A 24063-nucleotide genomic window follows, 5' to 3' on the forward strand; every position below is an offset into this window, starting at 1 on the left:
GTGGGTGATCAAGGATCGGGATGAAAAAATAAAAAATTGAAGTTGAAAATATTTTTTAAAAACAATAAAAAATTGATGGGGGGTGGGGGGGGAGGGCGAGGGTAGTGGATGGGGTAAAAAATAAAAAATTGAAATTAGAAATATCTTTTAAAAATATTTTTTAATATTTTTTTGGGAGGTGGTGGGGGTAGGGATAGGGGTGAGGGTGGGTAAAATAATTGAATTTAAAAACAAGCTTTAAATTTATTTATTTATTGAGGGGTTTGTTGGAGGGTAGGGACAAAATAAATTGATTTTTTCAATAAAAAAATTATTGCAATTTGAAGTTGGAAGAGAGTTTTGGAAAATATTTTCCTTAAGTTTTGAAGGGAAGTCATTTTCCTTAAATTTGAGGAAAATAAGTTGATTTGGAAAACATTTTCCAAAGCATTTAACCCAACCAAACATGAGAAAATTGGAAAACATGTTCCGGAAAATGTTTTCCTTCGTACCAAACACACCCATAAATTTGTAAAGTTTTTCACATGGGTGATTAGTAAAGTTAAATTATATACAAACTTATATGGAAAATTAATCATGGATGAATTTTCGAATGAAGAAACACCAAGCAAGCTGAAAATTTGGGTGTAAAATGGAACTAGTCTGATGAATTGACTAAATTCTAAAGAGATACTGTGTAGGCGTTGGGCCATATATTCACCGGCCCAAAATAAACTTAAAAGAGATACTGTGTAAGCGTTGGGCCATAGATTCACCGGCCCAAAATACTTAAATGAGATACTGTGTAGGCGTTGGGCCATAGATTCACCGGCCCAAAATAAACTTAAAGCCCGTTAGTAACTATCCCTAAACTCAACAGCAACAGCAGTAGAAGCAGAAGAGAGAAACTTCAGAGGAGATGAAAGAAGCAAAGCGGAGTCGTAAACGGAAGAGAGGAAAGGTTCATAAGAAGTCTACTACTCAGGCCGGAGACGATCCTTCTAAGGTCTCCGGCGTGAATCAGTCTATGGTTTCGAATGTGGCGATCTCAAAAACTAAGAAACCTTTGTCTTTTCTCGATAAGGTTCTAATTATATTTCTCCTTATATATGTTCGTATTTGTACAAATAGATTTTGATACTTGTGGAGTTAACGCAGATGAAGGCGAGATTATCAGGAGGACACTTCCGTATGCTTAATGAAAAACTCTACACTTGCTCGTACGTCTACCTTCTTCCCAAGTTGCTGCAATTTTTTTGCTGAATAATATGTTCCGAATTGTGTGTCGTGATTGCTTTGTTTTTTGTTATTTTTTTAAAATCCAGTGGAGATGAGGCGCTCAATTATTTCAAGGAAAATCCGGAACTTTTTAATGTGGTAAGAATCATGTTCTCCAATATTTTTTTTACTTCTACTTGAACGTGATAACTCAAGTTTCTTAGATTTGAGATTGCTTTAGACTGAACTTGATTGCAAGAGATTTAGTGGGAAAAAACAAACTTTTAGGTCCTGAAATTGTGTAACAAGCTGAAAACAAAGTAAAAATTATCAAGGTCTTCAGATAGATAAACTGCCCTATGCTGATATTAAGAGACTTGAAATTGAATATCAAGTGAGTGATTTGGTATTTTTAAAGGTTTCTCCGGGAAAGAAAATTATGAGATTTGGTCAAAAAGGGAAACTTAGTTCTCGAAACGTTGGGCCTTATGAAGTACTTGATAGAGCTGGCCCAATTGCATACATATACCTTACCACTAAGTTAGATAAGATCAGTAATGTATATAACATTTCATCAAAAAATGGAAGGAGGTGGCTTTGGATGAGTAGTAAGGGTTTTGCATTTGATCGGTGAGAACAAAAAGAGGATGAGAAGTTAAAACAAAGGATCATTGCACCCCCTCTATCCAATATTACTTTGTTCAATAAGGAATCTTAGCCTCTTACAGTGACTTTATTATTGGTATTTGACTGAACATTAGATGTTAATTTGACTTACATATTATGATAGTAATAGTTTAGAGAAAGTATCATAGTTTGGCATATTTAATGAACTTATGAAAGTTGTATAGAAACGAAGGTGTTAATATTTTGAGAGGGGCTGTTCAGAAGACCAAGTTGTACATAATCCCTCATAGGAACTGTTTGAAAGACTAAGTTTGCTATCAGCGATGGCTTCTAAGAGCAATTACTTCATTTTTCTCCCTGACCACATGTTCGTAACAACAGACTAATCACTCCTAATAAGATTTTTACTGTCTTCAACAACTACCCCTGTGTGATGACTGGTTTATAATATCCCCTTCTAGAATTGTATGAATTGCAACTTCTGAGTCTGATTCAACTTCAGGTTGCTTTGCAATTTATGAAATATCCTGGAGTATTTCTTGAGTTCTTGTTAAGTATCCCTCACCCTGTAGTATCTTCGTGTTCTTAACCATACTTAGCTCGTCAGTATCATGCAGGGTATCAGGAGCAAATGTTACATTGGCCAGAAAAACCTGTTAATATAATCACAAAATGGCTAAAAGATCAAAGCCCTTCATTAATTGTTGCTGACTTTGGCTGTGGTATGGGTCTCAAATTATCAGGAAGCAACAAATTTCATGTGTTGGCCACTTTTGCAGTGGTGTGACTCATTGATTGTCCAACCTATTTCAGGAGATGCACGGCTGGCAAGAAGTGTGAAGAACAAAGTGTGGTCTTTGGATCTTGTTGCACATGATCCTTCAGTCATTGCTTGTGACATGTCAAATGTATGAGCTTCGCTTGGAGTCTTGCTAATAGAGTTTCTTGCTGTTTGAATTGCCTTTTAAGTTTAGTATATTGAATACATAATGATTAGGAACATTGTTCTAAATTAATGCTGCTCTTTTGGCAGACCCCTCTAGAGGCCTCATCAGTTGATGTGGCCATCTTTTGCCTTTCATTGATGGGAACCGATTATCCAAGCTTTCTTCAGGAAGCACTCAGAGTTCTTAAACCCAGGTTGGCATGCAGTACTTGCTTAAGTTGTAAGATACATATCTTCATCAGATAGTTTAGTTTATGAACTGAGTTGGATGGTTGTTTCCAGGGGGTGGCTTTTGATAGCAGAAGTTAAAAGCAGGCTTGATCCAACTACAGGAGGAGCAGACCCAAACAATTTTTTGAAAGCTATTTGTGAGCTTGGGTTTACCATTGAGTCAAAGGTCTATTCCAATTCTTTTCGTTATGAGTTGATGAAATCTACAACTTCTAAAGCTTGTCTATGTTTCTGCAGGATTTCTCTAACAAAATGTTTGTGCTGTTCTACTTAAAGAAAAAGGTTTGATTTGATGCATAATTTAGTTTTATGATTCTTCTGTGACTTGGAAATATGTGCTGATTGTCTGTGTCTCTCTCTCTCAACAGGAAAAACAGAATTCAGTAGACAAAGAGATTAATTGGCCTGAGCTCAAGGCTTGTATTTATAAACGGCGCTAAGCTTGGCCATAATATGGTCTAAGATTTTACTATAGTCCCTGTTCATTATGGAGTTTGGTTTAAACTTGTTGCTAGATCTCACTCATTATTTCAACCCGTGCTCCGCTCCCAAAAGAGAGTGTTGTTCTGCTCAATTTTGCTTCTTTCTGAAGTGAGGAATGGACGATATCATGTTTCAAAGAACCGGGCGCTTCGAAAAGATTCTAGGAGTAGTCTATTCTTTGAATCTCATCTTTGAGAAGTAAGATTAGTGTTGGCATTATTGTAGTATATTGGGTTTTGAAATTGTAGTTATTTTATTTGTTTGAAGATTATAGTACTAAATTAATATGATACTTTATTATTATTTTTAATGGATCTTACACAAGATAGATAGAATGAGAAATCCCAGCCTTAATGTACTTATTTGTTGAGATTCAAGCCATTACCATCCCAAATGCATCTGATCAGGCAAGTGTGGGATAAATGTATGCAAAAGTATATAACAACAGGAATCAAGAGTCTCTACAAATTAATTCTAACAAAACGTCTAATTCTAGTTGTAGATGTATCCATTTTCAGTAGAGGCAAGACAAGAAGCAAACAAGGAACTGTGGTGGACTCATCAGCTAATGCCGCAAAATCAGGCAACAGCAACGAGCATTTCCAGAATATGTTAATCTTCAAATGTTTGACACTATCAGTAAAATTGTAACGTATTGGGAGGTTGTCTCAGAAAATTACGCCAATTAAAATGGTATGATGTTCCAACGAGCATCAAAATTCTGAATTGTTTGAATTCTTCAATCTTAAATGAATAGAACAAGTAGTTTAGGACCAAATACTAAGGAACTGTGCATTAACATTTCTTTTCATTTCAAGTTATTATTATGCTCCAACTTATATCTAGAAAAATATAATACTAACACAAGAGGAGCAAAGAAGCCAATAATTCCAAGAGCAGCAGCTGATACTATGCAGTAGAGTTCTTGGATCCTAGATAACCTGGATTACAATATGAACGAATAACCAAAATTATGATTATACACATGGCATATATCACAGGTCCAAGCAAAAAGGGCAAACCTTGTGATAAACTCGGAGAGGAAAATTTTGGAGATATTTTCATAACTGAAGGACGAAACAAAGCTTGAGATGACACAACAGAAGCATAGAAACAAACCAGGACTTATCAATTCATGAAGGAGGAAAAGCCCTGCAAAGTACAACCAGAATTACATTTAACAGAGTAAAAAGATAAACTGCTTTGCTGGACTGACAGTCATGCTTCTACGTTTTACCTCCAACCTTCCTTCGAAGAAGATGGATCAGAGTAATGAGAGACAAGGCAGCTGTGAGTGATGTTGAAAGTGCCTTCATAAGTACAATTAGCTATGAGATTTTGTTTAAGCATGAGTATTATCTACTACATTTACTGCAAGAAAATAGGTAAAGTAACTAACCAATCCTTGCACTCCAATGTGTAATCTGTGAACAAAGAACCAGTCCAAGATAGCATTTAGCGCAATGGCTCCAATACTAACCAGGAAAGGCCTCAGCCCATCTCCAAAGGCATAAAACACTGCAACTACCAATTCTCTGACAATCAAGAATGGTGACCCAAGAGAATCTATACCAAAAAATAAATTTATATATATGTCAAGAAACTATAGATTCAGCCCTCACGAGTACAAATGTGCTCTTATTTATAAGCCCCTCATCCAGAATACTCAAGAAGTGTAAAATTATAATTCAGACATCCTAATTTGACAAGTTATCAATACTTACAGAAAAGGTAAAGAGAAGAAACTAAAGCACTTGCCGAAGAATCAAATGCATATCGCTCAAACAAGACACGGATGATAGGATCAGCTAAGCTACTCATGACAGAAATAATCTGCAAGAGAACCACCTGCATCAAAACAGGAAAACGGTCAGACAATCAGAAACCAAGTACACTTGTTAACTCACTTGTTGGTGAAAAATCTAACTATTTAGTTTGTAAATCTACACTACATTATTGAAATGGTCCAAATAGAGTGGAATGGATATAGAAAATTCAAACAGTTGACTCCAACTAGTTTAGAATTGAATAGTACTTGATTGATAGGTTGATCCACGTGGCACCATTACTAGAAATTACCATGAATTTGATCCATCCCTTAACATTCAAGATGAACATGTTTTCTAAGATAAAAGCCCTAACCATGCAAAGCAGGACACCTCTGTTTATCTTCTCTACTAGGGTTGGCCATGACTCTGTCTGCCACAACAATCTGGAGTTAGTAGACAAATACAAATGTAAGAGTAACAACATAGCGTTACTGATCGTCACAAAGTCAAAATATGAGCACCTTTATCAGTCCTGAAAATGTGGGCAAAAGAGGCAGTATAACAATGCTTGAGAGTAAACCCAAAGGTGCCATGACCAAAAGAAAAGCATCTGAAAATTTGACAATATCAATAATGAAATGAGAATTAGGGCATCCACAAAGAAGAACCAACGGGAAAATGGGAAAAGGGAAAGGGTATAACAGTGCTCCAATGCAGTAAAAAGGATGGAAAAACCAGTGCCCTGCATGGAACATTAAAAAACTTGTCTCACTGTCACTCACTAACGTCTGATATTCTTCCACATAGATCGATAAAAGATTCAAAAGGTTGTTCCACTATTTTGGAAGTTATTCTTTCAGACAAAAGAGAAGCTAATAATACTACTTGACAATTAATTACACAATACCATCACCACTTGACAATTAATTACAGTACAATCCTTTCACAAACATACAAGTTACATTGATCATCTGTGTTATCAAATATTTATACTGTTCAAACATGTCATACTCAGAAAAAACTTGCAATTTTGTTTTTGGTCTCAATAGTTCAGATTAGAAAGTGGTTATTCTTTCATTTTTATTTTATTTATTATGACGATGATATGATGTGTTTTAATGACAAAATGAGGATTCATATAGCCGACCCCAACTTATTTAGGACTTAGGCATAGTTGTTGTTGTATATATCCTCAACAAGGAGGAATTATTGGGCCTTCTTCTCATTACAAAGGTCAAAAAGTTGTGCATGGACATTGCCATAAAAAATCACTTTCACTTACATGAAAGACCTGCAGCTGCACCAGAAAAATGAGATGCGAAACAGAGGTCAGTAAATGATGCTATTTGTGCCAAGCCTGAATTGAATATTGCTGGTACCAGAATCGAGAAAAGCTAAGAAAGAAGAAAAGGAACAGTGATCAATGCAATGAACTGATTGAAATGAATGTAAAACGAAGTGGAAGGTCAAAGAGGTGTACGTCATAAATATCCCCACTCTTCAATTCGTCAGTCCATGATTCTGAAATAACTTCATGCCATGTTCCTCTTAGCAATAGAACCTAAACTCGAGCATAAAATGTCAAGTATATGAAAAACATGGAAAGGTTGTCTTTTAACCCTAAACAATAAAACTGGGTATCAAAGAGTCGGAGGTGAGCAATGGCGACCTGTAAAATCCATTGAATGACTACTCCAAGTGAAGCACCGCAAGATAAAAGAATACCGCCTATTCAAAAAAATCTAAAACTTAAATCATAATCATTCTCACTTAACATCACGTAAGTAACTGTGAGAGTACTTTACCAGAACAAAAGGCATCCAGCTGTCCGCTATAGGAGTAAATGAGGCACTATGACAAATTAAAACTATTTATATGTCAGAGTCTAGAAGAATCTACTACGAGATATAGAAGAACTAATTTCAATGATATAATACTGGGGCTACGACAAGTTAGAAGTTTACACTGGCAATCAGGAGCAAGCTAGACAAGGTGGGGCTAATTGCTGGAAAGACATTTTCTCCTTTTGCACTGGAGTGAAAAAAATATAAATATTTTCTTAGGTGCTCAAAGAACAACTAATAATAGGAAAAGCAAATAGAAAAACATTAAATATTATCTTACCTCATATAACCAAATCCAAGCCCAACAGGGCCAGCTAAAACTATGCAAGGAGTCATTAATTTCAACTGAAAAATATGTGAAATTTAGTTAAGACAGTAAAGATCTCCAATCTGAAAGGAGAAAGCACCCACTGCAGAAACAAAGACTAATAGTAATACAAGCTCCAATTAGCATGTTGATACAAAGTAAAGGAAGTACGCATACAAAAGGGACTTATTTAATTTTAGGTCACAGAAAACTGCGATAATAGACAAATAATTGACTAAACAATCATGGCCAGATAAGTAATGGTAGGACGAAACTCAAGCTGAATTTTGCATAATAATAAACTCATTACCTGTTGGATAGCTATTCGACTTGTTGTCTGGCTTTCAGCTGAGGTCCACAGACTGAAAATGAATCAATGAAGTGCAATCAGCAAGAGAAAATCACAAGCATATAAATTCTAATAATGTCAGTAAAAGAATTTTCTGGTCTAGGTTAATTAAAAAAATACTGGGGCAACAACCTTCAGTGAGAAGCAAAGGCAAAAAAAAGATCCTGCAACTTGGCATGAGCAGGGAAATTAAGAATCAAATGTTGGAATAAGGCACTAGAGATCTTTGAGTATAGAAAATGAGACTAGAGAGGTCAAGACTTAGTAGAAATCAAAAGCCTGTGAGAGGCAGTTCATCCTTCATTGTGAGTTGTTTCACACTATTTTGAGATAAAAATTCCATTTAAGATCTCAAAATATCAATGAAGCAAAATTGCAAAAATACAGTTTAGGAGACCAGGTCATTAAATCCTACTCCCTCCGTCCCTTTTTAGTTGTCCACTTTAGAAATGGCACACAGATTAAGGCAACAATGATTAGCACAGTGAAGTTACAATTTTACCCTTATGACAACTTTTCACTTCAAAATTACAACCACTTATTTGAATTCAAGTGAAATAAATTGGAGGGAAACAACATACACTTTTACAATTTTCAAGAAGTGTAAATAAGGGTATAATAGGAAAAAATTTGTTGTCCTTTCTTGATTTGTCAAAATGGACAACTAAATAGGGACAACCAAAAAAGGAAATATGGACAAGTAAATAGGGACGGAGGGAGTATTATTTTGCGAGTTATATAGCACATAAATAAATCGGATTTAGACCGTCTTACCCTGGTGCATATATATGAATAATAGACTCAGAATATATGAGCACTAGGGCAGCCAACAGACCTCCTACCTGCATGAAATTCACTTTGTTGCTAAATGCTAACACATCTTTTAGCTATGAAAGATGAGTCAAGAAGGTACTAAGAATAGAGTGAGAATACACACACCAGGATCATGATGGTATTTGCATGCTTAAACAGCTTCTTCTGACGATCCTCTGGAAGCTTACTGAAGATCATCAGTTGTGATAAGTGAGAAGTAAGAAATGTCTTTTTAATATTCTTACCAGTGTCAATCAAAAACAGAAGTAAAGAAATGTTTTTTTCTATAAGTAAGTCAGAAGTAAGAAATGTGTTCTCAAGACAGTCTGTAATTTTTTGAATAATAGCAGCCGGTTGAGATATTGGGCTTTCTAATTTACTGCTATTGCCTTCCCTCCAGAGTTCCCAAACTGAAAAATAGCAAGCATAGACGTGACCTAGCCATCTTGGGATTTCCTGCGAGATCTGTTAAACCGCCGGGACTGAATGGAATCCATTTGGAAGGATCTTCTATTGAAAAGACAATCAAAATGGTTCCAAACCTCCATAGCAAGCTCGCTCTTGATAAAGAGGCGATCAATACTTTATTTATCATGCTCCGAACAGCACAAGCATTTGCTTACTAATCTTATACCTTTCGTCTAAATTTTTTCCCTTAACTGATTCTGAAATCCCCACATACAAAGTCACAGGGTAAAATGGAAAAGCTTAACTACTGAGAAAGTAGCTCAAAAGTCTTTGAAGTTGGTTCAAAATTTTATAGAACTGTAGGTAGCAATGAAGGATAAAGGTCAACTAAAAGAAAGGATAAAAAAGGGACAATGTGAAAGTCACCATAGAGCTCCCCCTTGTCCAGAACGTGTCACTACTCATACTTAATATCAGGTAGATTTAGTTATCATGAGAGAAGACAAGATATCATTGTCTACAACACTTGCACTTACATCTGAAGATATGCATCTACCCGCAGAATCATTCATTAGCAAGTTAGGTAAGCATTAAACATGCCCGTCGACAAAGAAACTAAAGTTTTATGTATGTAGAGGACTTAAACTTCAATATACAGCTCTTTATCTAACTAACCCTGTTGGTCTCCGAGGTCTAATCCAGAAGAGCTTCAATGTTGAAAGAAGGTAAATGACCAGAGGATTTACTCTTTGTTACATAATTTGTCATGTTATGTGGGTGCTGCAGCACAAGGAATCCTGGGTTATCACATGTAGCGACACATAAAATTCAAGTATCGCAACCTTCCTGCTGTTTTAGATGAATATGGAGACAACAGGAATATGGTGCCTTTGGCTCCTGGTAAACATAATTCTGTAGCAGTTAGAGTGCAGAACACTCTGAATTCAGCTTTAGCAATCAAGAAAGTAGCAGATACAGAGATAGCAACTAGCCTTAAGGTAGTTGTCATTGTGATGTGAATAGGGCCATTAACACCTGCATAAAGTAAGGAGACAGTGATCAAAATGTTCGTATCATCTCCTACACATAAAACATTTTGTGAGCTAACAAACTTTTTATATATGAGTTGTCCTTTTTCCTTAGAAATATATTGTCTGCAGCTGGTAACAACACACTGCTTATAGAAAAAGATGGCTGTTACTTGTACCCAAGTTTTGACTAAAGAGAATAAAATATAATTATGCATACACAAACAAAGTGAACCCAACTCTAAAGACAATGCTATTATGTTTTGTATCTCAATACTCTTATGGATAGATAAACCATCTACTTTATTTTATTCTCTACTCACCACCAAGAACTGATGCAGCAAAACCAGGCAGCACCGAAGCATACCTGTAATTACAGCACCACTCCAATCAGACTAAAATTGTGAGGAGAGAAACTTTTTAGGGAACATAGAACACTCTCTTGTTCTCTTAGAAGAGAATGGGGAAATGAATGAACAGGGGAAGGTGAAAAAATTTCAAGTCAGGTAAACGGCATACCTGAAGGCAGTTACTACAGGACCAATGCCAAAAGCTGAAGCTATAACAATTTCCCTCAATAACCCCTAAATAACCAAAAATTTAAAAAACCGAAAACAACAAAACTTTTGAGAGAAGAATTTAAAGGTTTAACAATAAGTACATTTGAAAAAATACTAGGAAATAATCACCAGAACTTTGCTAGTAATAGTGGCAACACCAATCCATGTTACATTTCTGGACAGCAGCTTACCTACATGAAACAAACTAAGAATAAAGGATTAACATACACTGATACACATGTATAAAGATGGATATAGGTTTGTAAATGACGGACCTGGCGGCAGTACAAAGTCATTGTGAGTTGAATCACAACTAAACGGATTTTCATAGTCGCTTGAAGATTCCGATGAATGAGAAGATAAATGTCTGCCGGATATGGTACGGATTCGCCGGCATCTATTGTGAAGGTGATGATTTTTAGCGAAAAGAGAAATAGATACAATTCTACGCGAGTGAATTAGTTGCAAGGAAGATTTGGAGGTCGTCGACGGCGAATGACGTTGATTATAGTCAACTAGGGTAGTTTGGCGGGGGGTTGAATACATTTCCGGCGGCAAAATCGACGGAGCCAATATCCGCTGGAGCTGCCTTGGCGCCAAAATAGAAGGGCCGAATTTTGCAGGAAAAGGTCTTGGGCCAATGCAATCGATATTGGGCTGATTTGAAGCCCAGAAGCCCATTGTGTAGAAAAATAGAAGTCTAGCATTTTCAAAATAATTTCAAATACACTGAAATTTCATACGATTGAAATTCAAGTATCTATAGTTGAAGTTCAACAATTTTTGCTTGATTAAAGACGCCGATCAATTTTACTGTAACTTCAAATAAAAATATTTAAAATTTAGCTATGTGTAACTTTAGATACCATATATTTTAAGTTATTTCGAAATGAATAGTCATGCAGAACTTTCACAAAAATTGATACAAATCAAATAGTGATGTCCAAATACGATAGTTGTGAATTTTTACTTTGCCAGGTCACTAAATTTTTCTTATAATGAACACTAGACGTATATATTAAATATAAGATCATATGTTGTCCTTTTCTTTCACATGATGAAAAATTAACTTAATTCATAATTACATATTTACCACTTATAGATAACTATAGACAAAATATATGTATTTACACTTGGTCTTGGTGGAAATATGTCAGGTTTACACTCACAAATTAGAATTAATTCTAAGTTAGGCCAGGGGCCCATGACTTCAAAACGTACATCTCCGACAAAAGGCAGTGGAATAATTAGGAAACATCATTAAGCAATTGTTGTATATTATAAAAACTTATAATAATTAAGTTGATTGGTTATAGTATTAATTAAGTATTACTAGATCTTACCAACTTATTTTAATCACTTCTTTACGTGGTATAGCTTAATTTATTAGCACGGATGGAGTATTAACAAATCAAACATAAATATAGGCAGATGAGACAAAAGATGTGTACATATATAATGGACAATGACACCAAGAATATGAAAATAAAATAATTTGATAATAATAAGAATTATTTATAACTTATGACTTACGACTAATAACATGATATACATTTGATAAAAGACAAAGTAATTGTTGAGACTTGAGCAATGAAAAAGAGGACGTGATTTTGGTTTAATCCAAATTCTTGAAAGTAAGACTCGTTATTTTAAAAAAGATATATTAGAGTCGGGAGATTTGATTTTATCTTTTAAAATATCATTTTTATATGTAAGAGACTAGGAACAATTTGTAAATGGTAGTAAGTGACAATTTTATTCTGTTGTACGATTTTAAATAGGGATAAGGGTTTGAAAAATATCCAAACTTTGGTCGGATTTGCTGTTGCGATACTAAACTTTCATGAGGACCTATTACCTCCCTAGACTATTTAATACCGTATTTTTTACCCCCTGAACTATTTAATAGTGTATTTTAAAGGTGTATATGTGCCCACGTGGACACATTACTATTTATAATTTTACATTATGTTTTATGTCCATGTGGGCATATATATGTTTAAAATACGGTATTAAATAGTTTAGGGAGGTAATAGGTCCTCATGAAAGTTTAGTATCGCAACAGCAAATTTGATCAAAATAGAGATATTTTTCAAACCATTATTCCTTTTAAATATGCACAACAAAATTTGAAATTTTACAAGTGGTCATTATTTAAGGTTAGAATTCCACAAAAAATTAGCATTTTTTTTTGTTTGGTGTGTGGGGGTAGGGCCAAACAGAAAAACCAAAGAAGTTACCCAAAAGTCAAAGCCAAAACCCAATTAGTTAGACGAACAAAAGAATAATCTGTCATTTACTATAAATGATTTTATGACATTTTCAATCTTTTTGACTCTTTCTTTCATTGCAATTTCCACACCGACATCTTTTTTCTAATGTATCAAAAATGGTGTAAAAACGATACATACATTATTTGAGCAAATCACGTTGGTTTTCAAAGTCGTCGAAATCTTTTTTCATTCAACTACTTTCTTAAAGTGCCAAAAAACATTCTATTTGTTAAATACACAAAAAAAAAATGGTTATTTTCAATGCATTGATATGAAGTTTATATATATGGTCTTGCGTTCTCTCCACCTCAAAAACTAGCTTTTAAGTGTGCTTTTGTGTCGTGGATGGTGACACCGAGAGATGGCTACCTAGCTAGGGATTGGGAAAGGACTACCTAGTACTTGTGATAGAGTAAATGTTGTACAAGTTAGAGTCGTTGAGAATCGAATGACAAATGCAAAATGTTATGATTTATTATAAGTTGTCCAATGTGGAGTTGTTGAGAATGGAAGATGAAGAGCGTGGTTGTTTGTTATAAGTTATTCAATGTGAAGTCGTCAAAGTTGACAAATGGGGAAACTGATGATTTGTTATTATTGTACGAGATTTGAGTCATATAATACCAATATTGCAATGTGTTAATGTAGCCTTAAAATTTATTTTTTAGGGCATGCTTCTTTTTAGATTGTATTAAGTTCAAATTCAGAATTTATGAAAGAACAAAATAATATAAGTTCTCCATATCTTTATAACTTGAATTTCTTAGAAGGTTAGTAGATATATGTATGTCAGCCTGAATAATTTACTCTTTTTTTTATCTTTAACAATGGTAAGTTTTTTCTACAAACAAATAATATATCATTTCGTGTTATATATTGTCAAAATGGTTCTCTTTCTGACCCCTATCAAAAGTCAACCTCTTTCTTCTTGTGCTTACTCTAAATAATATCTTAGCATGAGAATTTGAAGGCAATTAAATTATTGGAGATATGACCTGCATATTATTTTATTTTTTAAGAAGAAAAGTTACTTAAAATTTTAATGCAAGCAGAAAAATCCAAAACTTTTGACTTCTAAATACAAGTTGATTTCGTCGCCCAAAAGAACAAGAAAATAGGATTAACAAAAAATTGAGACAATGTAACGCCATAAAATTGAAAGCAGCCTTTTGTACACATCCATTAAATTATTTGGTTATTATCCCATTAAAATAATTTGAAGCAATATGAACATATATATTTCTTTTTATGAAATCGATTAAATGAAAAATCAATTATTCAACTGTTAAGATGAAAAGAATTAAAAAATATTTTCCTCCATTGACCCCAAATGTTAGTTTCTCCAATATAATAATGATGATGATTTTCTTACTTGGAAATATAATGAAGATGTAAAATGAAAGATAGTGTATGTACTACATATGAGGACATTATAGAGGACGTACTAAGGTACCCCATTTTCATCATTTGTTTGGTACTGTCCATTGGGGCTGGCAAAGGATAACTATTACTCCTTCCGTTTAGAAAAAAATAAATTAATTTGACTTAATATGAAATTTAAGAAAATTAGAATGATTTTTTAATTTTATGTTCCTAAATTAAAGTTATTTCAAATGTATAAAATGCATTTTAATTTTATAGTTTTAAATATAACATGTGGAAAACCGAAATCTAAATGTTATAAAAAAAAAAGGAAAGATTTTTTTTTGAAACGAATTTTTTTTAAAAAAGTAGGTAATTTTTTTTTTAAACAGAGAAAGTATTTTTTTTGTTTCCCGTTTTATTCGATATTAAAATTGAAACTTAAATAAATTTTGAATTTTTGCATTATAGTGTCTATTTAGGAGGGGAGGGGGTGTCACTCATAATAATTTTTATGATTCAACTCTAAAATCTTTAGTTAAATATAGAGTAATTTCCTTGGATAGTCACCCATGTTTGGGAAATTACCTAGGAATATCACTTATGTTTGTTTTAGGACCACAATATCACCCAACTTTACCTCTAATCCTCAAAATATACTTGACACAAAAAAAATATTATCTCTCTCCTAATAGGATGCCATGTCACATTATTCCTTTTTTATTATTAACATTTTTTTAATTCCTTTTTCATTATTAAGATTTTTTAAAATTCTTTAAAAACATTATATCCTTTGTAGTTTGACAATATGGTTACCTTATTACTCTAATGAATTAAAATATCAACAAAACGGGAGTCCGAAGCTAAAAGGGTCATATTTTTCCTTCAAAAAACAAAAAGGGCTAATCAAAAAAAAAATTAATCAAAAGGGCAAAATCCCTCCTGATGGATCGATTTTCTTTTAACAAAAATTGACGCCGTTCCGTTAAAAGAAATAAAAATCGCTACATTTGGCAGCGATTTTCTCAAAAAAAAAATTATTATTTCTTTAAAATCGCTGCTATAGCAGGGTTTTTATTTATTTATTTTAAAAAAGTGAAATCGCTGCTATAGCAGCGATTTTTTGTTAAGGAATTAAAAAAAAAAAACATAAAGAACAAGTTTTAAATTACATAAATTTCCGGCGGCAGCCATTTAAAAAAAAATAAGTTTTTTAAAGAAAAAATCGATGCCGAAGCAGCGATTTTTAGTTTTTTTTTTTTTAAATTTTCATTTAAATCGCTGAAAGGGTAAAGATTCTTTTTAAAAAAGCTTTTTATGAAAATCGCTGGCTTCAGTTTTATTTATTTTTTTAATTTTTATTAAATTCTATGCAAGGGTAGAATTTTTTTTTAAAAAAAATAATTTCTTAAACAAAGATTTAACTTCAGAACTTTTTTTTTTTTAATTTCTTAAACAAAATCGCTGCAATAGCAGCGACTTTGCTTTTATTTTTTTTAATATAAAAACGCTGTTATAGCAGCGATTTTAAAGAAAAAATATTTTTTTGAGAAAATTGGCAAAGATTTTTATTTCTTTTAGCGGAGTGGCTTCAATTTTTGTCAGAACAAAATCGCTCCGTCAGGAGCGATTTTCTCCTTTTGGTTAAATTTTTTTTTTGATGTGCCGTTTTTATTTTTTAAAGAAAAAAAGCTACACTTTTGGCTCCGGACTCAACAAAAAGGTGCCATTGCCCATTAGTGTCCATATAAAAACATTATCTCGCTTGAAAAATCGGAGGAAGCCACATATTTTCTTGAAGAATCGGAGGAGCTCATATTTGGATTTGCCGCCTAATTCCCTAGAACTAGGGTAGAAATTTTTGGGCTATGTAATTTTTTTTTACTAGGTATTATGGGTTGTCTAAATTTTTTTAAAAAAAATGTTAATAATGAAAAAGGAATAATGTGACATGGCATCCTATTAGGAGAGAGATAATGTTTTTTTTGTGTAAGTATATTTTGAGAAAAAGAGGTAAAGTTGGGTGATATTGTGGTCCTAAAATAAACATAAGGGATATTTCAAGGTAATTTCCCAAACATGGGTGACTATCCAGGGAAATTACTCGTTAAATATATCAAGATTTCAACCATCTCAATAACTGTATCTATTACTCATATTTTATCCAAAATTGCATATTATTATTGTATGAAATATGAATTGGCTAATGCTATTTTAATTTTAAAATATTCAAATCAGTTGGGAATCATTTATTGTGGGTGAATAGTTAGGATAGTTAGTCAATTTTTATATCTATGTAAAATATGATATACTGTGTTTTTTTAATATTAATTCATTACCTTATTCTAGTTAAATACTTTATCAAAAATTAGTTATACACAATTTTATGCTCAAATTATTTTTCTCCTAAGTACTCCAAACAAATGATCCCTAAATCTCTTTTTTTTTTTTTCTCATCAATTATATTCCATCTCAACAAAAAAAGTTTAAAAAATCAGATGATTGTACTTGCTTCTTCTTCTTCCATCTTCCATGTGCCAATTCCAACAATTTTTTTCTTTATATTAAAATCTCAATATAAATATAATATCCTTTTCAATGGCATCTAGTTATTTTCCCATTTTACCCTTCCTTGTCTCCATTTACTCTTGTTAAATAATTTCTATTGTCTCCTCAAAATAATTCAAAAGGATAATAAAATCCCCNCCCCCCCCCCCCCCCCCTTTTTTTTTCACACACACATACACATCATCTTCCTCTTTTTATTTGCAGATCAAGAAACCAGAGCAACTTATAAATAAAAAGTATTAGCACTAACTAAAGTCTCCTAATTGCTTAACATCCATCTCTATCTTTCATTATCTTTCCCCTTATTCTACTCACTCTTCACCTTATTTATCTCTCTTTTTTCTTCTTCTTCTCATAGCCCCAATTGATCCACCAACCAAACCAGCTGATCTACTTCTTCTGAACTGTTTATTTTTTATTATATCTCAACTGAACCAGTAGGAATTTCTGGGGTTTCTTGTTTGTTGGGTTCATTTTTCTGTTGTTTTAAACACAGGGGTTTGTTGTAGATTCGTTTCTGCTTTGTGGGTCACTGAGTTTTCTGGTTCTTGGTTATAAAGTCTTGAACTTTTTGCTTTTCTACTGGTTTTGCTTCAAATGCTAGGTGAATTGTTGTTAAGTGTTTCGATTTTGGTAGTTAAATAGATGTGCTACTAGTTCATTCTTGAAGTTATTATAGGGGGAGAGTATTTGGGGTCTGGAAAATGGGATCTGCTAATGGGTTTTACTCTGGAGAAGAAGAGTTCAATTTGGAGACGAAATGGTTAATTGATCCAAAGCTTCTGTTTGTTGGTCCTAAGATTGGAGAGGGTGCTCATGCCAAGGTGTATGAGGGAAAGTAAGTTTACTTTCTCTGTTAGTAAAATTATGTTTTTGACTGATCTGTAAGAGCCGGACTCCGCTTGTGGGATCACACTGGGTATGTTGTTGTTGTTTTACTGATTTGTAAGTGCTGTTTGTTTATTTGAACTTCTGAACTAGTACTGCTAGATTCTGTTGGTATGGCATTACTGTTAGATTTAATTCAGCTAGTTCAATGGTTTAATCTTAGGAAAATGTTTGAAGAATTAACAATAAATAGTTGCTAAAGTTTCCGTTAGATTTATAGTATGTGTATAGGGGTGTATAATCAGAGTATAATCTATGTATACTGCTCGAAAAATAAACAGTGAATACGACTGGCTATTTGTGAAAAAATCCCAAAGTGTGTTGCTAAAAGATATTGTTCTTAATTCTGAAGTGAGGGGATTTAAAAGTATGTGCTAGTTTGTTAAATTAATAACGCCTAAATTTCTGTCCTGATGCAGTTTTGTGCGTCTTTAGTTATATTTTTTGGTTGGGTTCTTCTCAGATACCGAAACCAGAATGTAGCGATAAAGATTGTGCATAAAGGGGAGACGCCCGAAGAGATTGCCAAGAGGGAATCTCGTTTTGGAAGGGAGGTTGCTATGTTATCCAGAGTTCAGCACAAGAACTTAGTGAAGGTTGCTTTTAAGTCCCAAACTTGTGTTTGGATATGATCTGTTTGATTAGTTGTTAAGACGGCTAAATGAATTGCTCACATTGGTTATTGGTTTTCATTTTATTTTTCATCTACAGTTCATAGGAGCTTGCAAGGAGCCTGTCATGGTCATTGTAACTGAACTTCTTCTCGGTGGGACACTGAGGAAATACTTGCTGAACATGAGGCCAAGGTGCTTGGATACTGGTGTTGCTATTAGATTTGCCCTTGATATAGCTCGTGCAATGGAGTGCTTGCACTCTCATGGTATCATTCACCGTGACCTAAAACCTGGTAACTAATATGTCTCTCTCACTGTTTTTTTTTATATATTTTCAATTTCAAACTATTTCAACATCCATTTCGATCTGGTCTGAAATCACCACTAATCTTTTAACCTTTATGTGTTCTTGATCTCTAGTAAATGTGTTTCGATGGTCACATGCTTCAATATGGTACTAGAACAGGCAAATGTCTTGGGATGGAATCTCACCACCACCTTTTATCTAAAAGAATTTTAACGTGCTTGCCCCATGAAAAAAGAATCAAGCTCACATGTGAAGGGACGTGTTTAGAATACAATTGAAAAAATAAGTGTGTGTTCTCACTTCTTTCTATAACAACTTCAGCTTTTGGATGCGATAGTCACACATTTCAATAGCCCCTATATGGTAAAAGTATTACTGGTTAAGTAATTTCATATGGCATATGGTTCCAGATCACTAACAAGCACTAAAATTCTTTCTTGTGTCCTCTGCTTCGTGTTGTGCACTTTCTTTTGCTAACTGTTCTGCTTATAAGAACAAAGAAAGTCATTTTTCAAGCCTCCATTGGCTTTGCTACTCACTGTTCCTATTTTTGTCTGTGGGTTAGTTGAACAAATAAGTTAATACTTGATAGTAATCTAAAGATGCTCTCATTGGTGAAATCATATGGAACTAGATTCTTGACAATATTACCAGTACACGGTTGGTAGAAGCAGCTGAATACATAAGAAACTTTAACTGGAATAAATTCCCCTGAAAGTGCTGCAGAAGAAGATGCTTACTCATCATCCTTTTTTAATAAAGTGGGCGAGAAAATTGAAATTTTACTTTCTTTTGTTTTCTTCTTCCAAGGTTAGAAAAATAATTTCTTTGATCATTTTAGTTTCTACTACAAAATTGAGATGCATAACTTTTTTCTTTAGATTTTTTTTAAAAAAATTCTTGGATGAAGTTATGAGCTATATACAAAGGTATCAAGAAATGCAAAATTACAATTAGTGTCAGCAATTATAATTGTTGTCTTCTTTTGCCTAGTAGTGTAACTTATACTTGTCAAGGTTTAGCTATGATTTCAAACTTTACAAATCTTCTCTGTTAATCGAGGGTGTTGACAACATTTATGGATATTGTTATTCCTTTAAAAATTACAATGCCTTTAGTATCATTTTTCTGATTTGGGTTCTGTTTGCATTTACTTCCAGAGAACTTGCTTTTGACTGCGGACCACAAAACTGTCAAACTTGCGGATTTTGGTTTGGCAAGAGAAGAATCATTGACAGAGATGATGACTGCTGAAACTGGAACCTATCGCTGGATGGCTCCAGAGGTTGATTCTTGAATCCCCGTGCTTATTAATATATTTTCCGTTCTTTTTCTCTTCTCCTATGGCTATACAGAGCTGACTTATCACTCTCCTTTTGGTGGCAGCTCTACAGCACAGTCACTTTAAGACATGGCGAGAAGAAGCATTATAATCACAAAGTAGATGCCTATAGTTTTGCAATTGTTCTGTGGGAACTCGTACATAACAAATTACCATTTGAGGGCATGTCTAATTTGCAGGCTGCTTATGCAGCTGCGTTTAAGGTAAAAATCCTCTCTCCCTATTAGTTTTTGTCATCTAGTTAGTTCAATATCATCATTTTAATTTTCCTGAACTAAAAGGATGAGAGAGGTTAAGATGTGATAGCATTTAGTTGGTTTCACATCACACTGCCTCCTTTACAAAGGGCACATCAAAGACTAAATTGGACCACTGGGGGACACTAGTACAACTTTGGGTGAATGCCCTTTAATTTACCTATGTTTGTCCCACAGCTGAAGACTTAAAAAAAGTTGTTTTTGTCTCAAATCACCTAACTTTTGACTGAAGAACACGTATACGTGGATAATTACAATGCAGAAACTTGAGACTTTGGTCTAGCGGTAAGAGCGTGTGTAGCACATGATGTGGGGACGAAAGCCTATATTTAAGTGGAAAATGGTAGAGGGACTGTCCATCATCCACCGAGTTCGGAACCGTGCACCACCCAAGAAATAAAATAAAAAAGGAACTTGGGGCCCATGTTTGGTCTTAACTATGTCCAGCAAGATGTTTAGTATAACAATTAATAGCTGTTTGGTTTTGCTAAACCAAGTTTATACCTTGTGTGTTTTGCAGAATGTGAGACCAAGCGCAGATGATCTCCCCGAGGATTTGGCAGTAATTGTAACTTCGTGTTGGAAAGAGGATCCAAACACTCGTCCCAACTTCACTCAGATAATACAGATGCTTCTACATTTTCTCTCTTCAGTTTCCCCTCCGGAACCAGTAATACCAGCTAGGATTTTCACTTCAGAGAATCATGTGTTACCACCAGAGTCTCCAGGTACCAGCTCCTTAATGTCCAAGCGTGATGACTCGGGTGACACCCCTAAAACACCAATGGAGAATCAGCCAAGAGGGTTCTTCTTCTGTTTTAACCAATGCTACTGATCCCCAAGGGAAAAGTTTGTCAAAATCACGTAGAAGAAACTCGGAGTTCAGCTATCTTTTAGTAAGCTCACAAAATGTTTAGCCCAGATATGTCACTAGATAACTTAGCTTTTGGTCTTTCTTCCACACAAGTATAGTAAAACCAGCCACGGTAATTCAAAGGTGAAGGAAGTTGTTGCAGGAAGATGCACGATCTAGACTCATTTTAACTCGCGGGAACGTGTTCTGACTTAATTGTGAAGAGTTTCTGGATGCTGGAGTTGGGTTGCTGTGATGTATATTATAGTTGTAAAAATAAGGTCCATCCAAAGACCTGTACTCCAATCTTTTGTTAAACCTCAATTGACTCTTGTCATTTTGGCGCATTATATGAACTGATTAATGTAGCTATTCTGCAGTTAGTTAAGAGCTTGCTAACATTATCAAACTATTGGTTAAAAATAGTGTAATCACAAATTTTGAACTCGCTAATATTTTGAAGAACATTAAGGTAGTAGCTAAAAGTACCTTTATAGAGAGATTAGGTTATGGCTTGTTAAACTGATTTTGGTTGATACAATTATGACTCATTTGATCAATTGATGGAAAATCCGATTTATTTGGATATTTTTTACAGAAAAAAATAAAAATAAAGGAGAAGGATAGATTGATGGATGAATTTTTGGAAGGAAAGGGACAGTAGAGGTTGGCAAGAAAGAAATAATTAGTTGTTGGATGTTTTGGGGAGAGGGTGAAAGTTAATGTTTGTTTGGTCCACCATTGAAATTACTAAAATAAGAACAAAATATAGGAGTCAATTATTTGAACAGTCAGTAACGCGCCTGTCGGCCCTATGGCACAAACAAGGAAAAAATCAAATAAAAAATTAAATCGCCGCTGCCGGGGATCGAACCCGGGTCACCCGCGTGACAGGCGGGAATACTTACCACTATACTACAACGACTTTGTTGATATAGTTACATAAAAAATCTATAGGATAAGTAGTGCTTCAATATGAATAGTGGCAGCAAACAAAAGTCGAGACAACTACATTTTGACTTTTGCTACATGAGTTTACCCCGTTGTTGTTGGTTTAGTAAGCTATAAGCATTCTTTATGAGTGAAAAATACAAACTTCTGATAGTGGTGTTTTTGATAAAAGTATAGTGATTGTACGAAAAGGATTATACTAATAATAAGAAATAATATTTGATAAAATGGATGGGCAATTAATATAAAACAGTGTGTGTGCATCAGTTTTCAACTTTCAATGAACATGTTAAAGAGGAGAGCATTTGCCTATGTGCTGCTTTAACTTTTGCATCAAGCAAACTAAAGTCCTCTTGCTTTTTCGAGACCTTTCATAAGTTCTTTATTGTACTATTTGGTTTTGACGAGTTCAAAATCTATGATTATAGTTATACACATATTTGTATACCTAAAAAACCTATAGACATTATCATCCATTGCAGCCTCACTTGTTTCGTTGTCATTGTTGGAGTTCATCAATGATTTTGTTGGCCACTAAAAAATCGATGTTATTTCTTCAAAGGGTGATATATTTAAAAGTTTATATGCATATACCATTCGAAATTAAACACAGTTATATTCGATTGACTATCTATATAATTGATGTCTTCACATAAATATATACATACATCCAATTTCTACTTTGAAAACATTTGCATATGATATATTATTACAATCAGATATTATATTCACGCGATCTCGATTATAACCAAATTTTGTATGTGCACGCATATAATATACGATAATAGCGCTACTTATGAAATTTAACTGTTAAATACAAAGGGTCTCTACCATAAGAAACAAAATATGGAAATTTTAGAGTGAAATGCTTTGAACATTGTCCTCCACATCAGATGTTGATAAGACCAGCGATGATTACACGTGTCAAACATCAACAGGAACAAAAGTAAATAATCATTGTTCTGCTCTCTGCACTGAATCATCCTGTTGGATTTTCTTGTAACCGCAAACCAGGAAGTTTCTCAATAATTTAATAATAAAATGAAATTTTTATATTATTTATTTTAATTTGTTTGTCCAATTTTTTATTTATTTATATAAAAATGAATATTTCTTTTACCATTATTTAGTAGAGTAATTCTTTTGTTATGGAGTAGTATATGACATGTATAACATCAAAAAATCTAGAAATATTTTAATACATTATATCTTAATTTTAAATTTTAAAATTCAAACATTTTCTTTTAAGACCCTGTAAGAAATTAAAATATGACAAATAAATTAAAATAAAGGGATTAATTTAGTGCTGTCCACTGCAAGAAATTTTTTCTTTCTTTCTTTTTAAAATATGGTGATATATGAATATTTATTACAACCTTGCAACTGTCTTGTACCAATTAATTTACGCTCTACCAACGTAACATCATACCCTACAACAATAATACGCCCCAGGTAGTTTCCATGAAAGGAGATTCGAAGAGAGTAAAATGTATGTAAATTTTATTTTTATTTTAGAAATAAAGAAATTATTTATTGATATACCTTTAATTTAAAAATAAATAATCTACGACAATAAAAATATAAATTAACAATATATAATAACAAAAATAGGAGAGGATATAATGTAACATCCTATCCTATCTCGATAGTATTACTCCGTATAAGTTAAGGAAATAAGAAAGAGAGAAAGGGAAAAGTACTTTAGTACGTGAATATATAATCTTCGGTAAAACAAATTAAGTTTATTATCTGAAAGCAAATATCCACTTGTCAAGAAATTAAATAGTATACCAACATGAGTTGTGATGCACTTGTGGGAGTGCTTCACCCTTAACCAGATGTCTTGAGTTCGAGTCCTGGGTATGGAGAAAATTTTGTTGTGAGCGCCACCCTCGAATGGACCATGTAGTGCGCAATCTGGATTTAGTCGGAGCTCCAATATGAACTTCGAACACCGGATGAAAAAAAAAGACAGCCTCATATAACTAATGTTGGTTATGTGATTCACAAAATAAAGTTTTTTGTTCAAGATCATAAGATTAAAAGTAATTTTTGAAATATTGAATATGTTTTTAATTTAAGATCG

General features: G+C 33.6%; 3 protein-coding genes and 1 non-coding gene across 5 annotated transcripts; 2 read left to right on the forward strand and 2 right to left on the reverse strand.

Moving 5' to 3' along the window:
• The first annotated feature begins 829 nt into the window (after positions 1–829).
• Positions 830–3545, forward strand: LOC125849203 (ribosomal RNA-processing protein 8). The gene is made up of 9 exons (XM_049529244.1): positions 830–1063; positions 1138–1199; positions 1305–1356; positions 2432–2546; positions 2638–2732; positions 2858–2964; positions 3053–3167; positions 3239–3283; positions 3370–3545. The coding sequence occupies exons 1-9, from the start codon at positions 899–901 to the stop codon at positions 3439–3441; spliced, it is 828 nt and encodes a 275-aa protein (XP_049385201.1). The 5' UTR covers positions 830–898; the 3' UTR covers positions 3442–3545.
• A 618-nt stretch (positions 3546–4163) lies between these two features.
• Positions 4164–11158, reverse strand: LOC125848077 (uncharacterized). The gene is made up of 21 exons (XM_049527875.1): positions 10838–11158; positions 10692–10753; positions 10522–10586; positions 10326–10369; positions 9963–10009; positions 8693–8749; positions 8528–8595; positions 7715–7766; positions 7378–7442; positions 7218–7284; positions 7059–7104; positions 6923–6981; positions 6734–6814; positions 6536–6647; positions 5775–5863; positions 5627–5683; positions 5209–5332; positions 4884–5050; positions 4722–4794; positions 4507–4636; positions 4164–4425 (listed from the first exon to the last, which is right to left on the reverse strand). The coding sequence occupies exons 1-21, from the start codon at positions 11106–11108 to the stop codon at positions 4293–4295; spliced, it is 1869 nt and encodes a 622-aa protein (XP_049383832.1). The 5' UTR covers positions 11109–11158; the 3' UTR covers positions 4164–4292.
• Positions 11159–16958: 5800 nt separating this feature from the next.
• LOC125848408 (serine/threonine-protein kinase STY13-like) lies at positions 16959–21435 on the forward strand. Of its 2 annotated transcripts, none has more exons than XM_049528261.1 (6): positions 16959–17603; positions 18117–18249; positions 18365–18560; positions 19735–19859; positions 19961–20119; positions 20694–21435. In XM_049528261.1, exons 1-6 carry the CDS (start codon positions 17470–17472, stop codon positions 21006–21008), a joined length of 1062 nt encoding a protein of 353 aa, XP_049384218.1. In that variant the 5' UTR covers positions 16959–17469; the 3' UTR covers positions 21009–21435. The 2 variants fall into 2 exon arrangements, with proteins under 2 accessions (XP_049384218.1, XP_049384219.1); XM_049528262.1 differs by having other exon boundaries at positions 17520–17684.
• A 444-nt stretch (positions 21436–21879) lies between these two features.
• Positions 21880–21951, reverse strand: TRNAD-GUC (transfer RNA aspartic acid (anticodon GUC)). The gene has a single exon. It is a non-coding gene; the product is annotated as a tRNA-Asp (tRNA).
• Positions 21952–24063: the final 2112 nt, after the last annotated feature.

Source organism: Solanum stenotomum, chromosome 12, assembly GCF_019186545.1.
Source record: "Solanum stenotomum isolate F172 chromosome 12, ASM1918654v1, whole genome shotgun sequence".
NCBI classification, from domain to species: domain Eukaryota; kingdom Viridiplantae; phylum Streptophyta; class Magnoliopsida; order Solanales; family Solanaceae; genus Solanum; species Solanum stenotomum.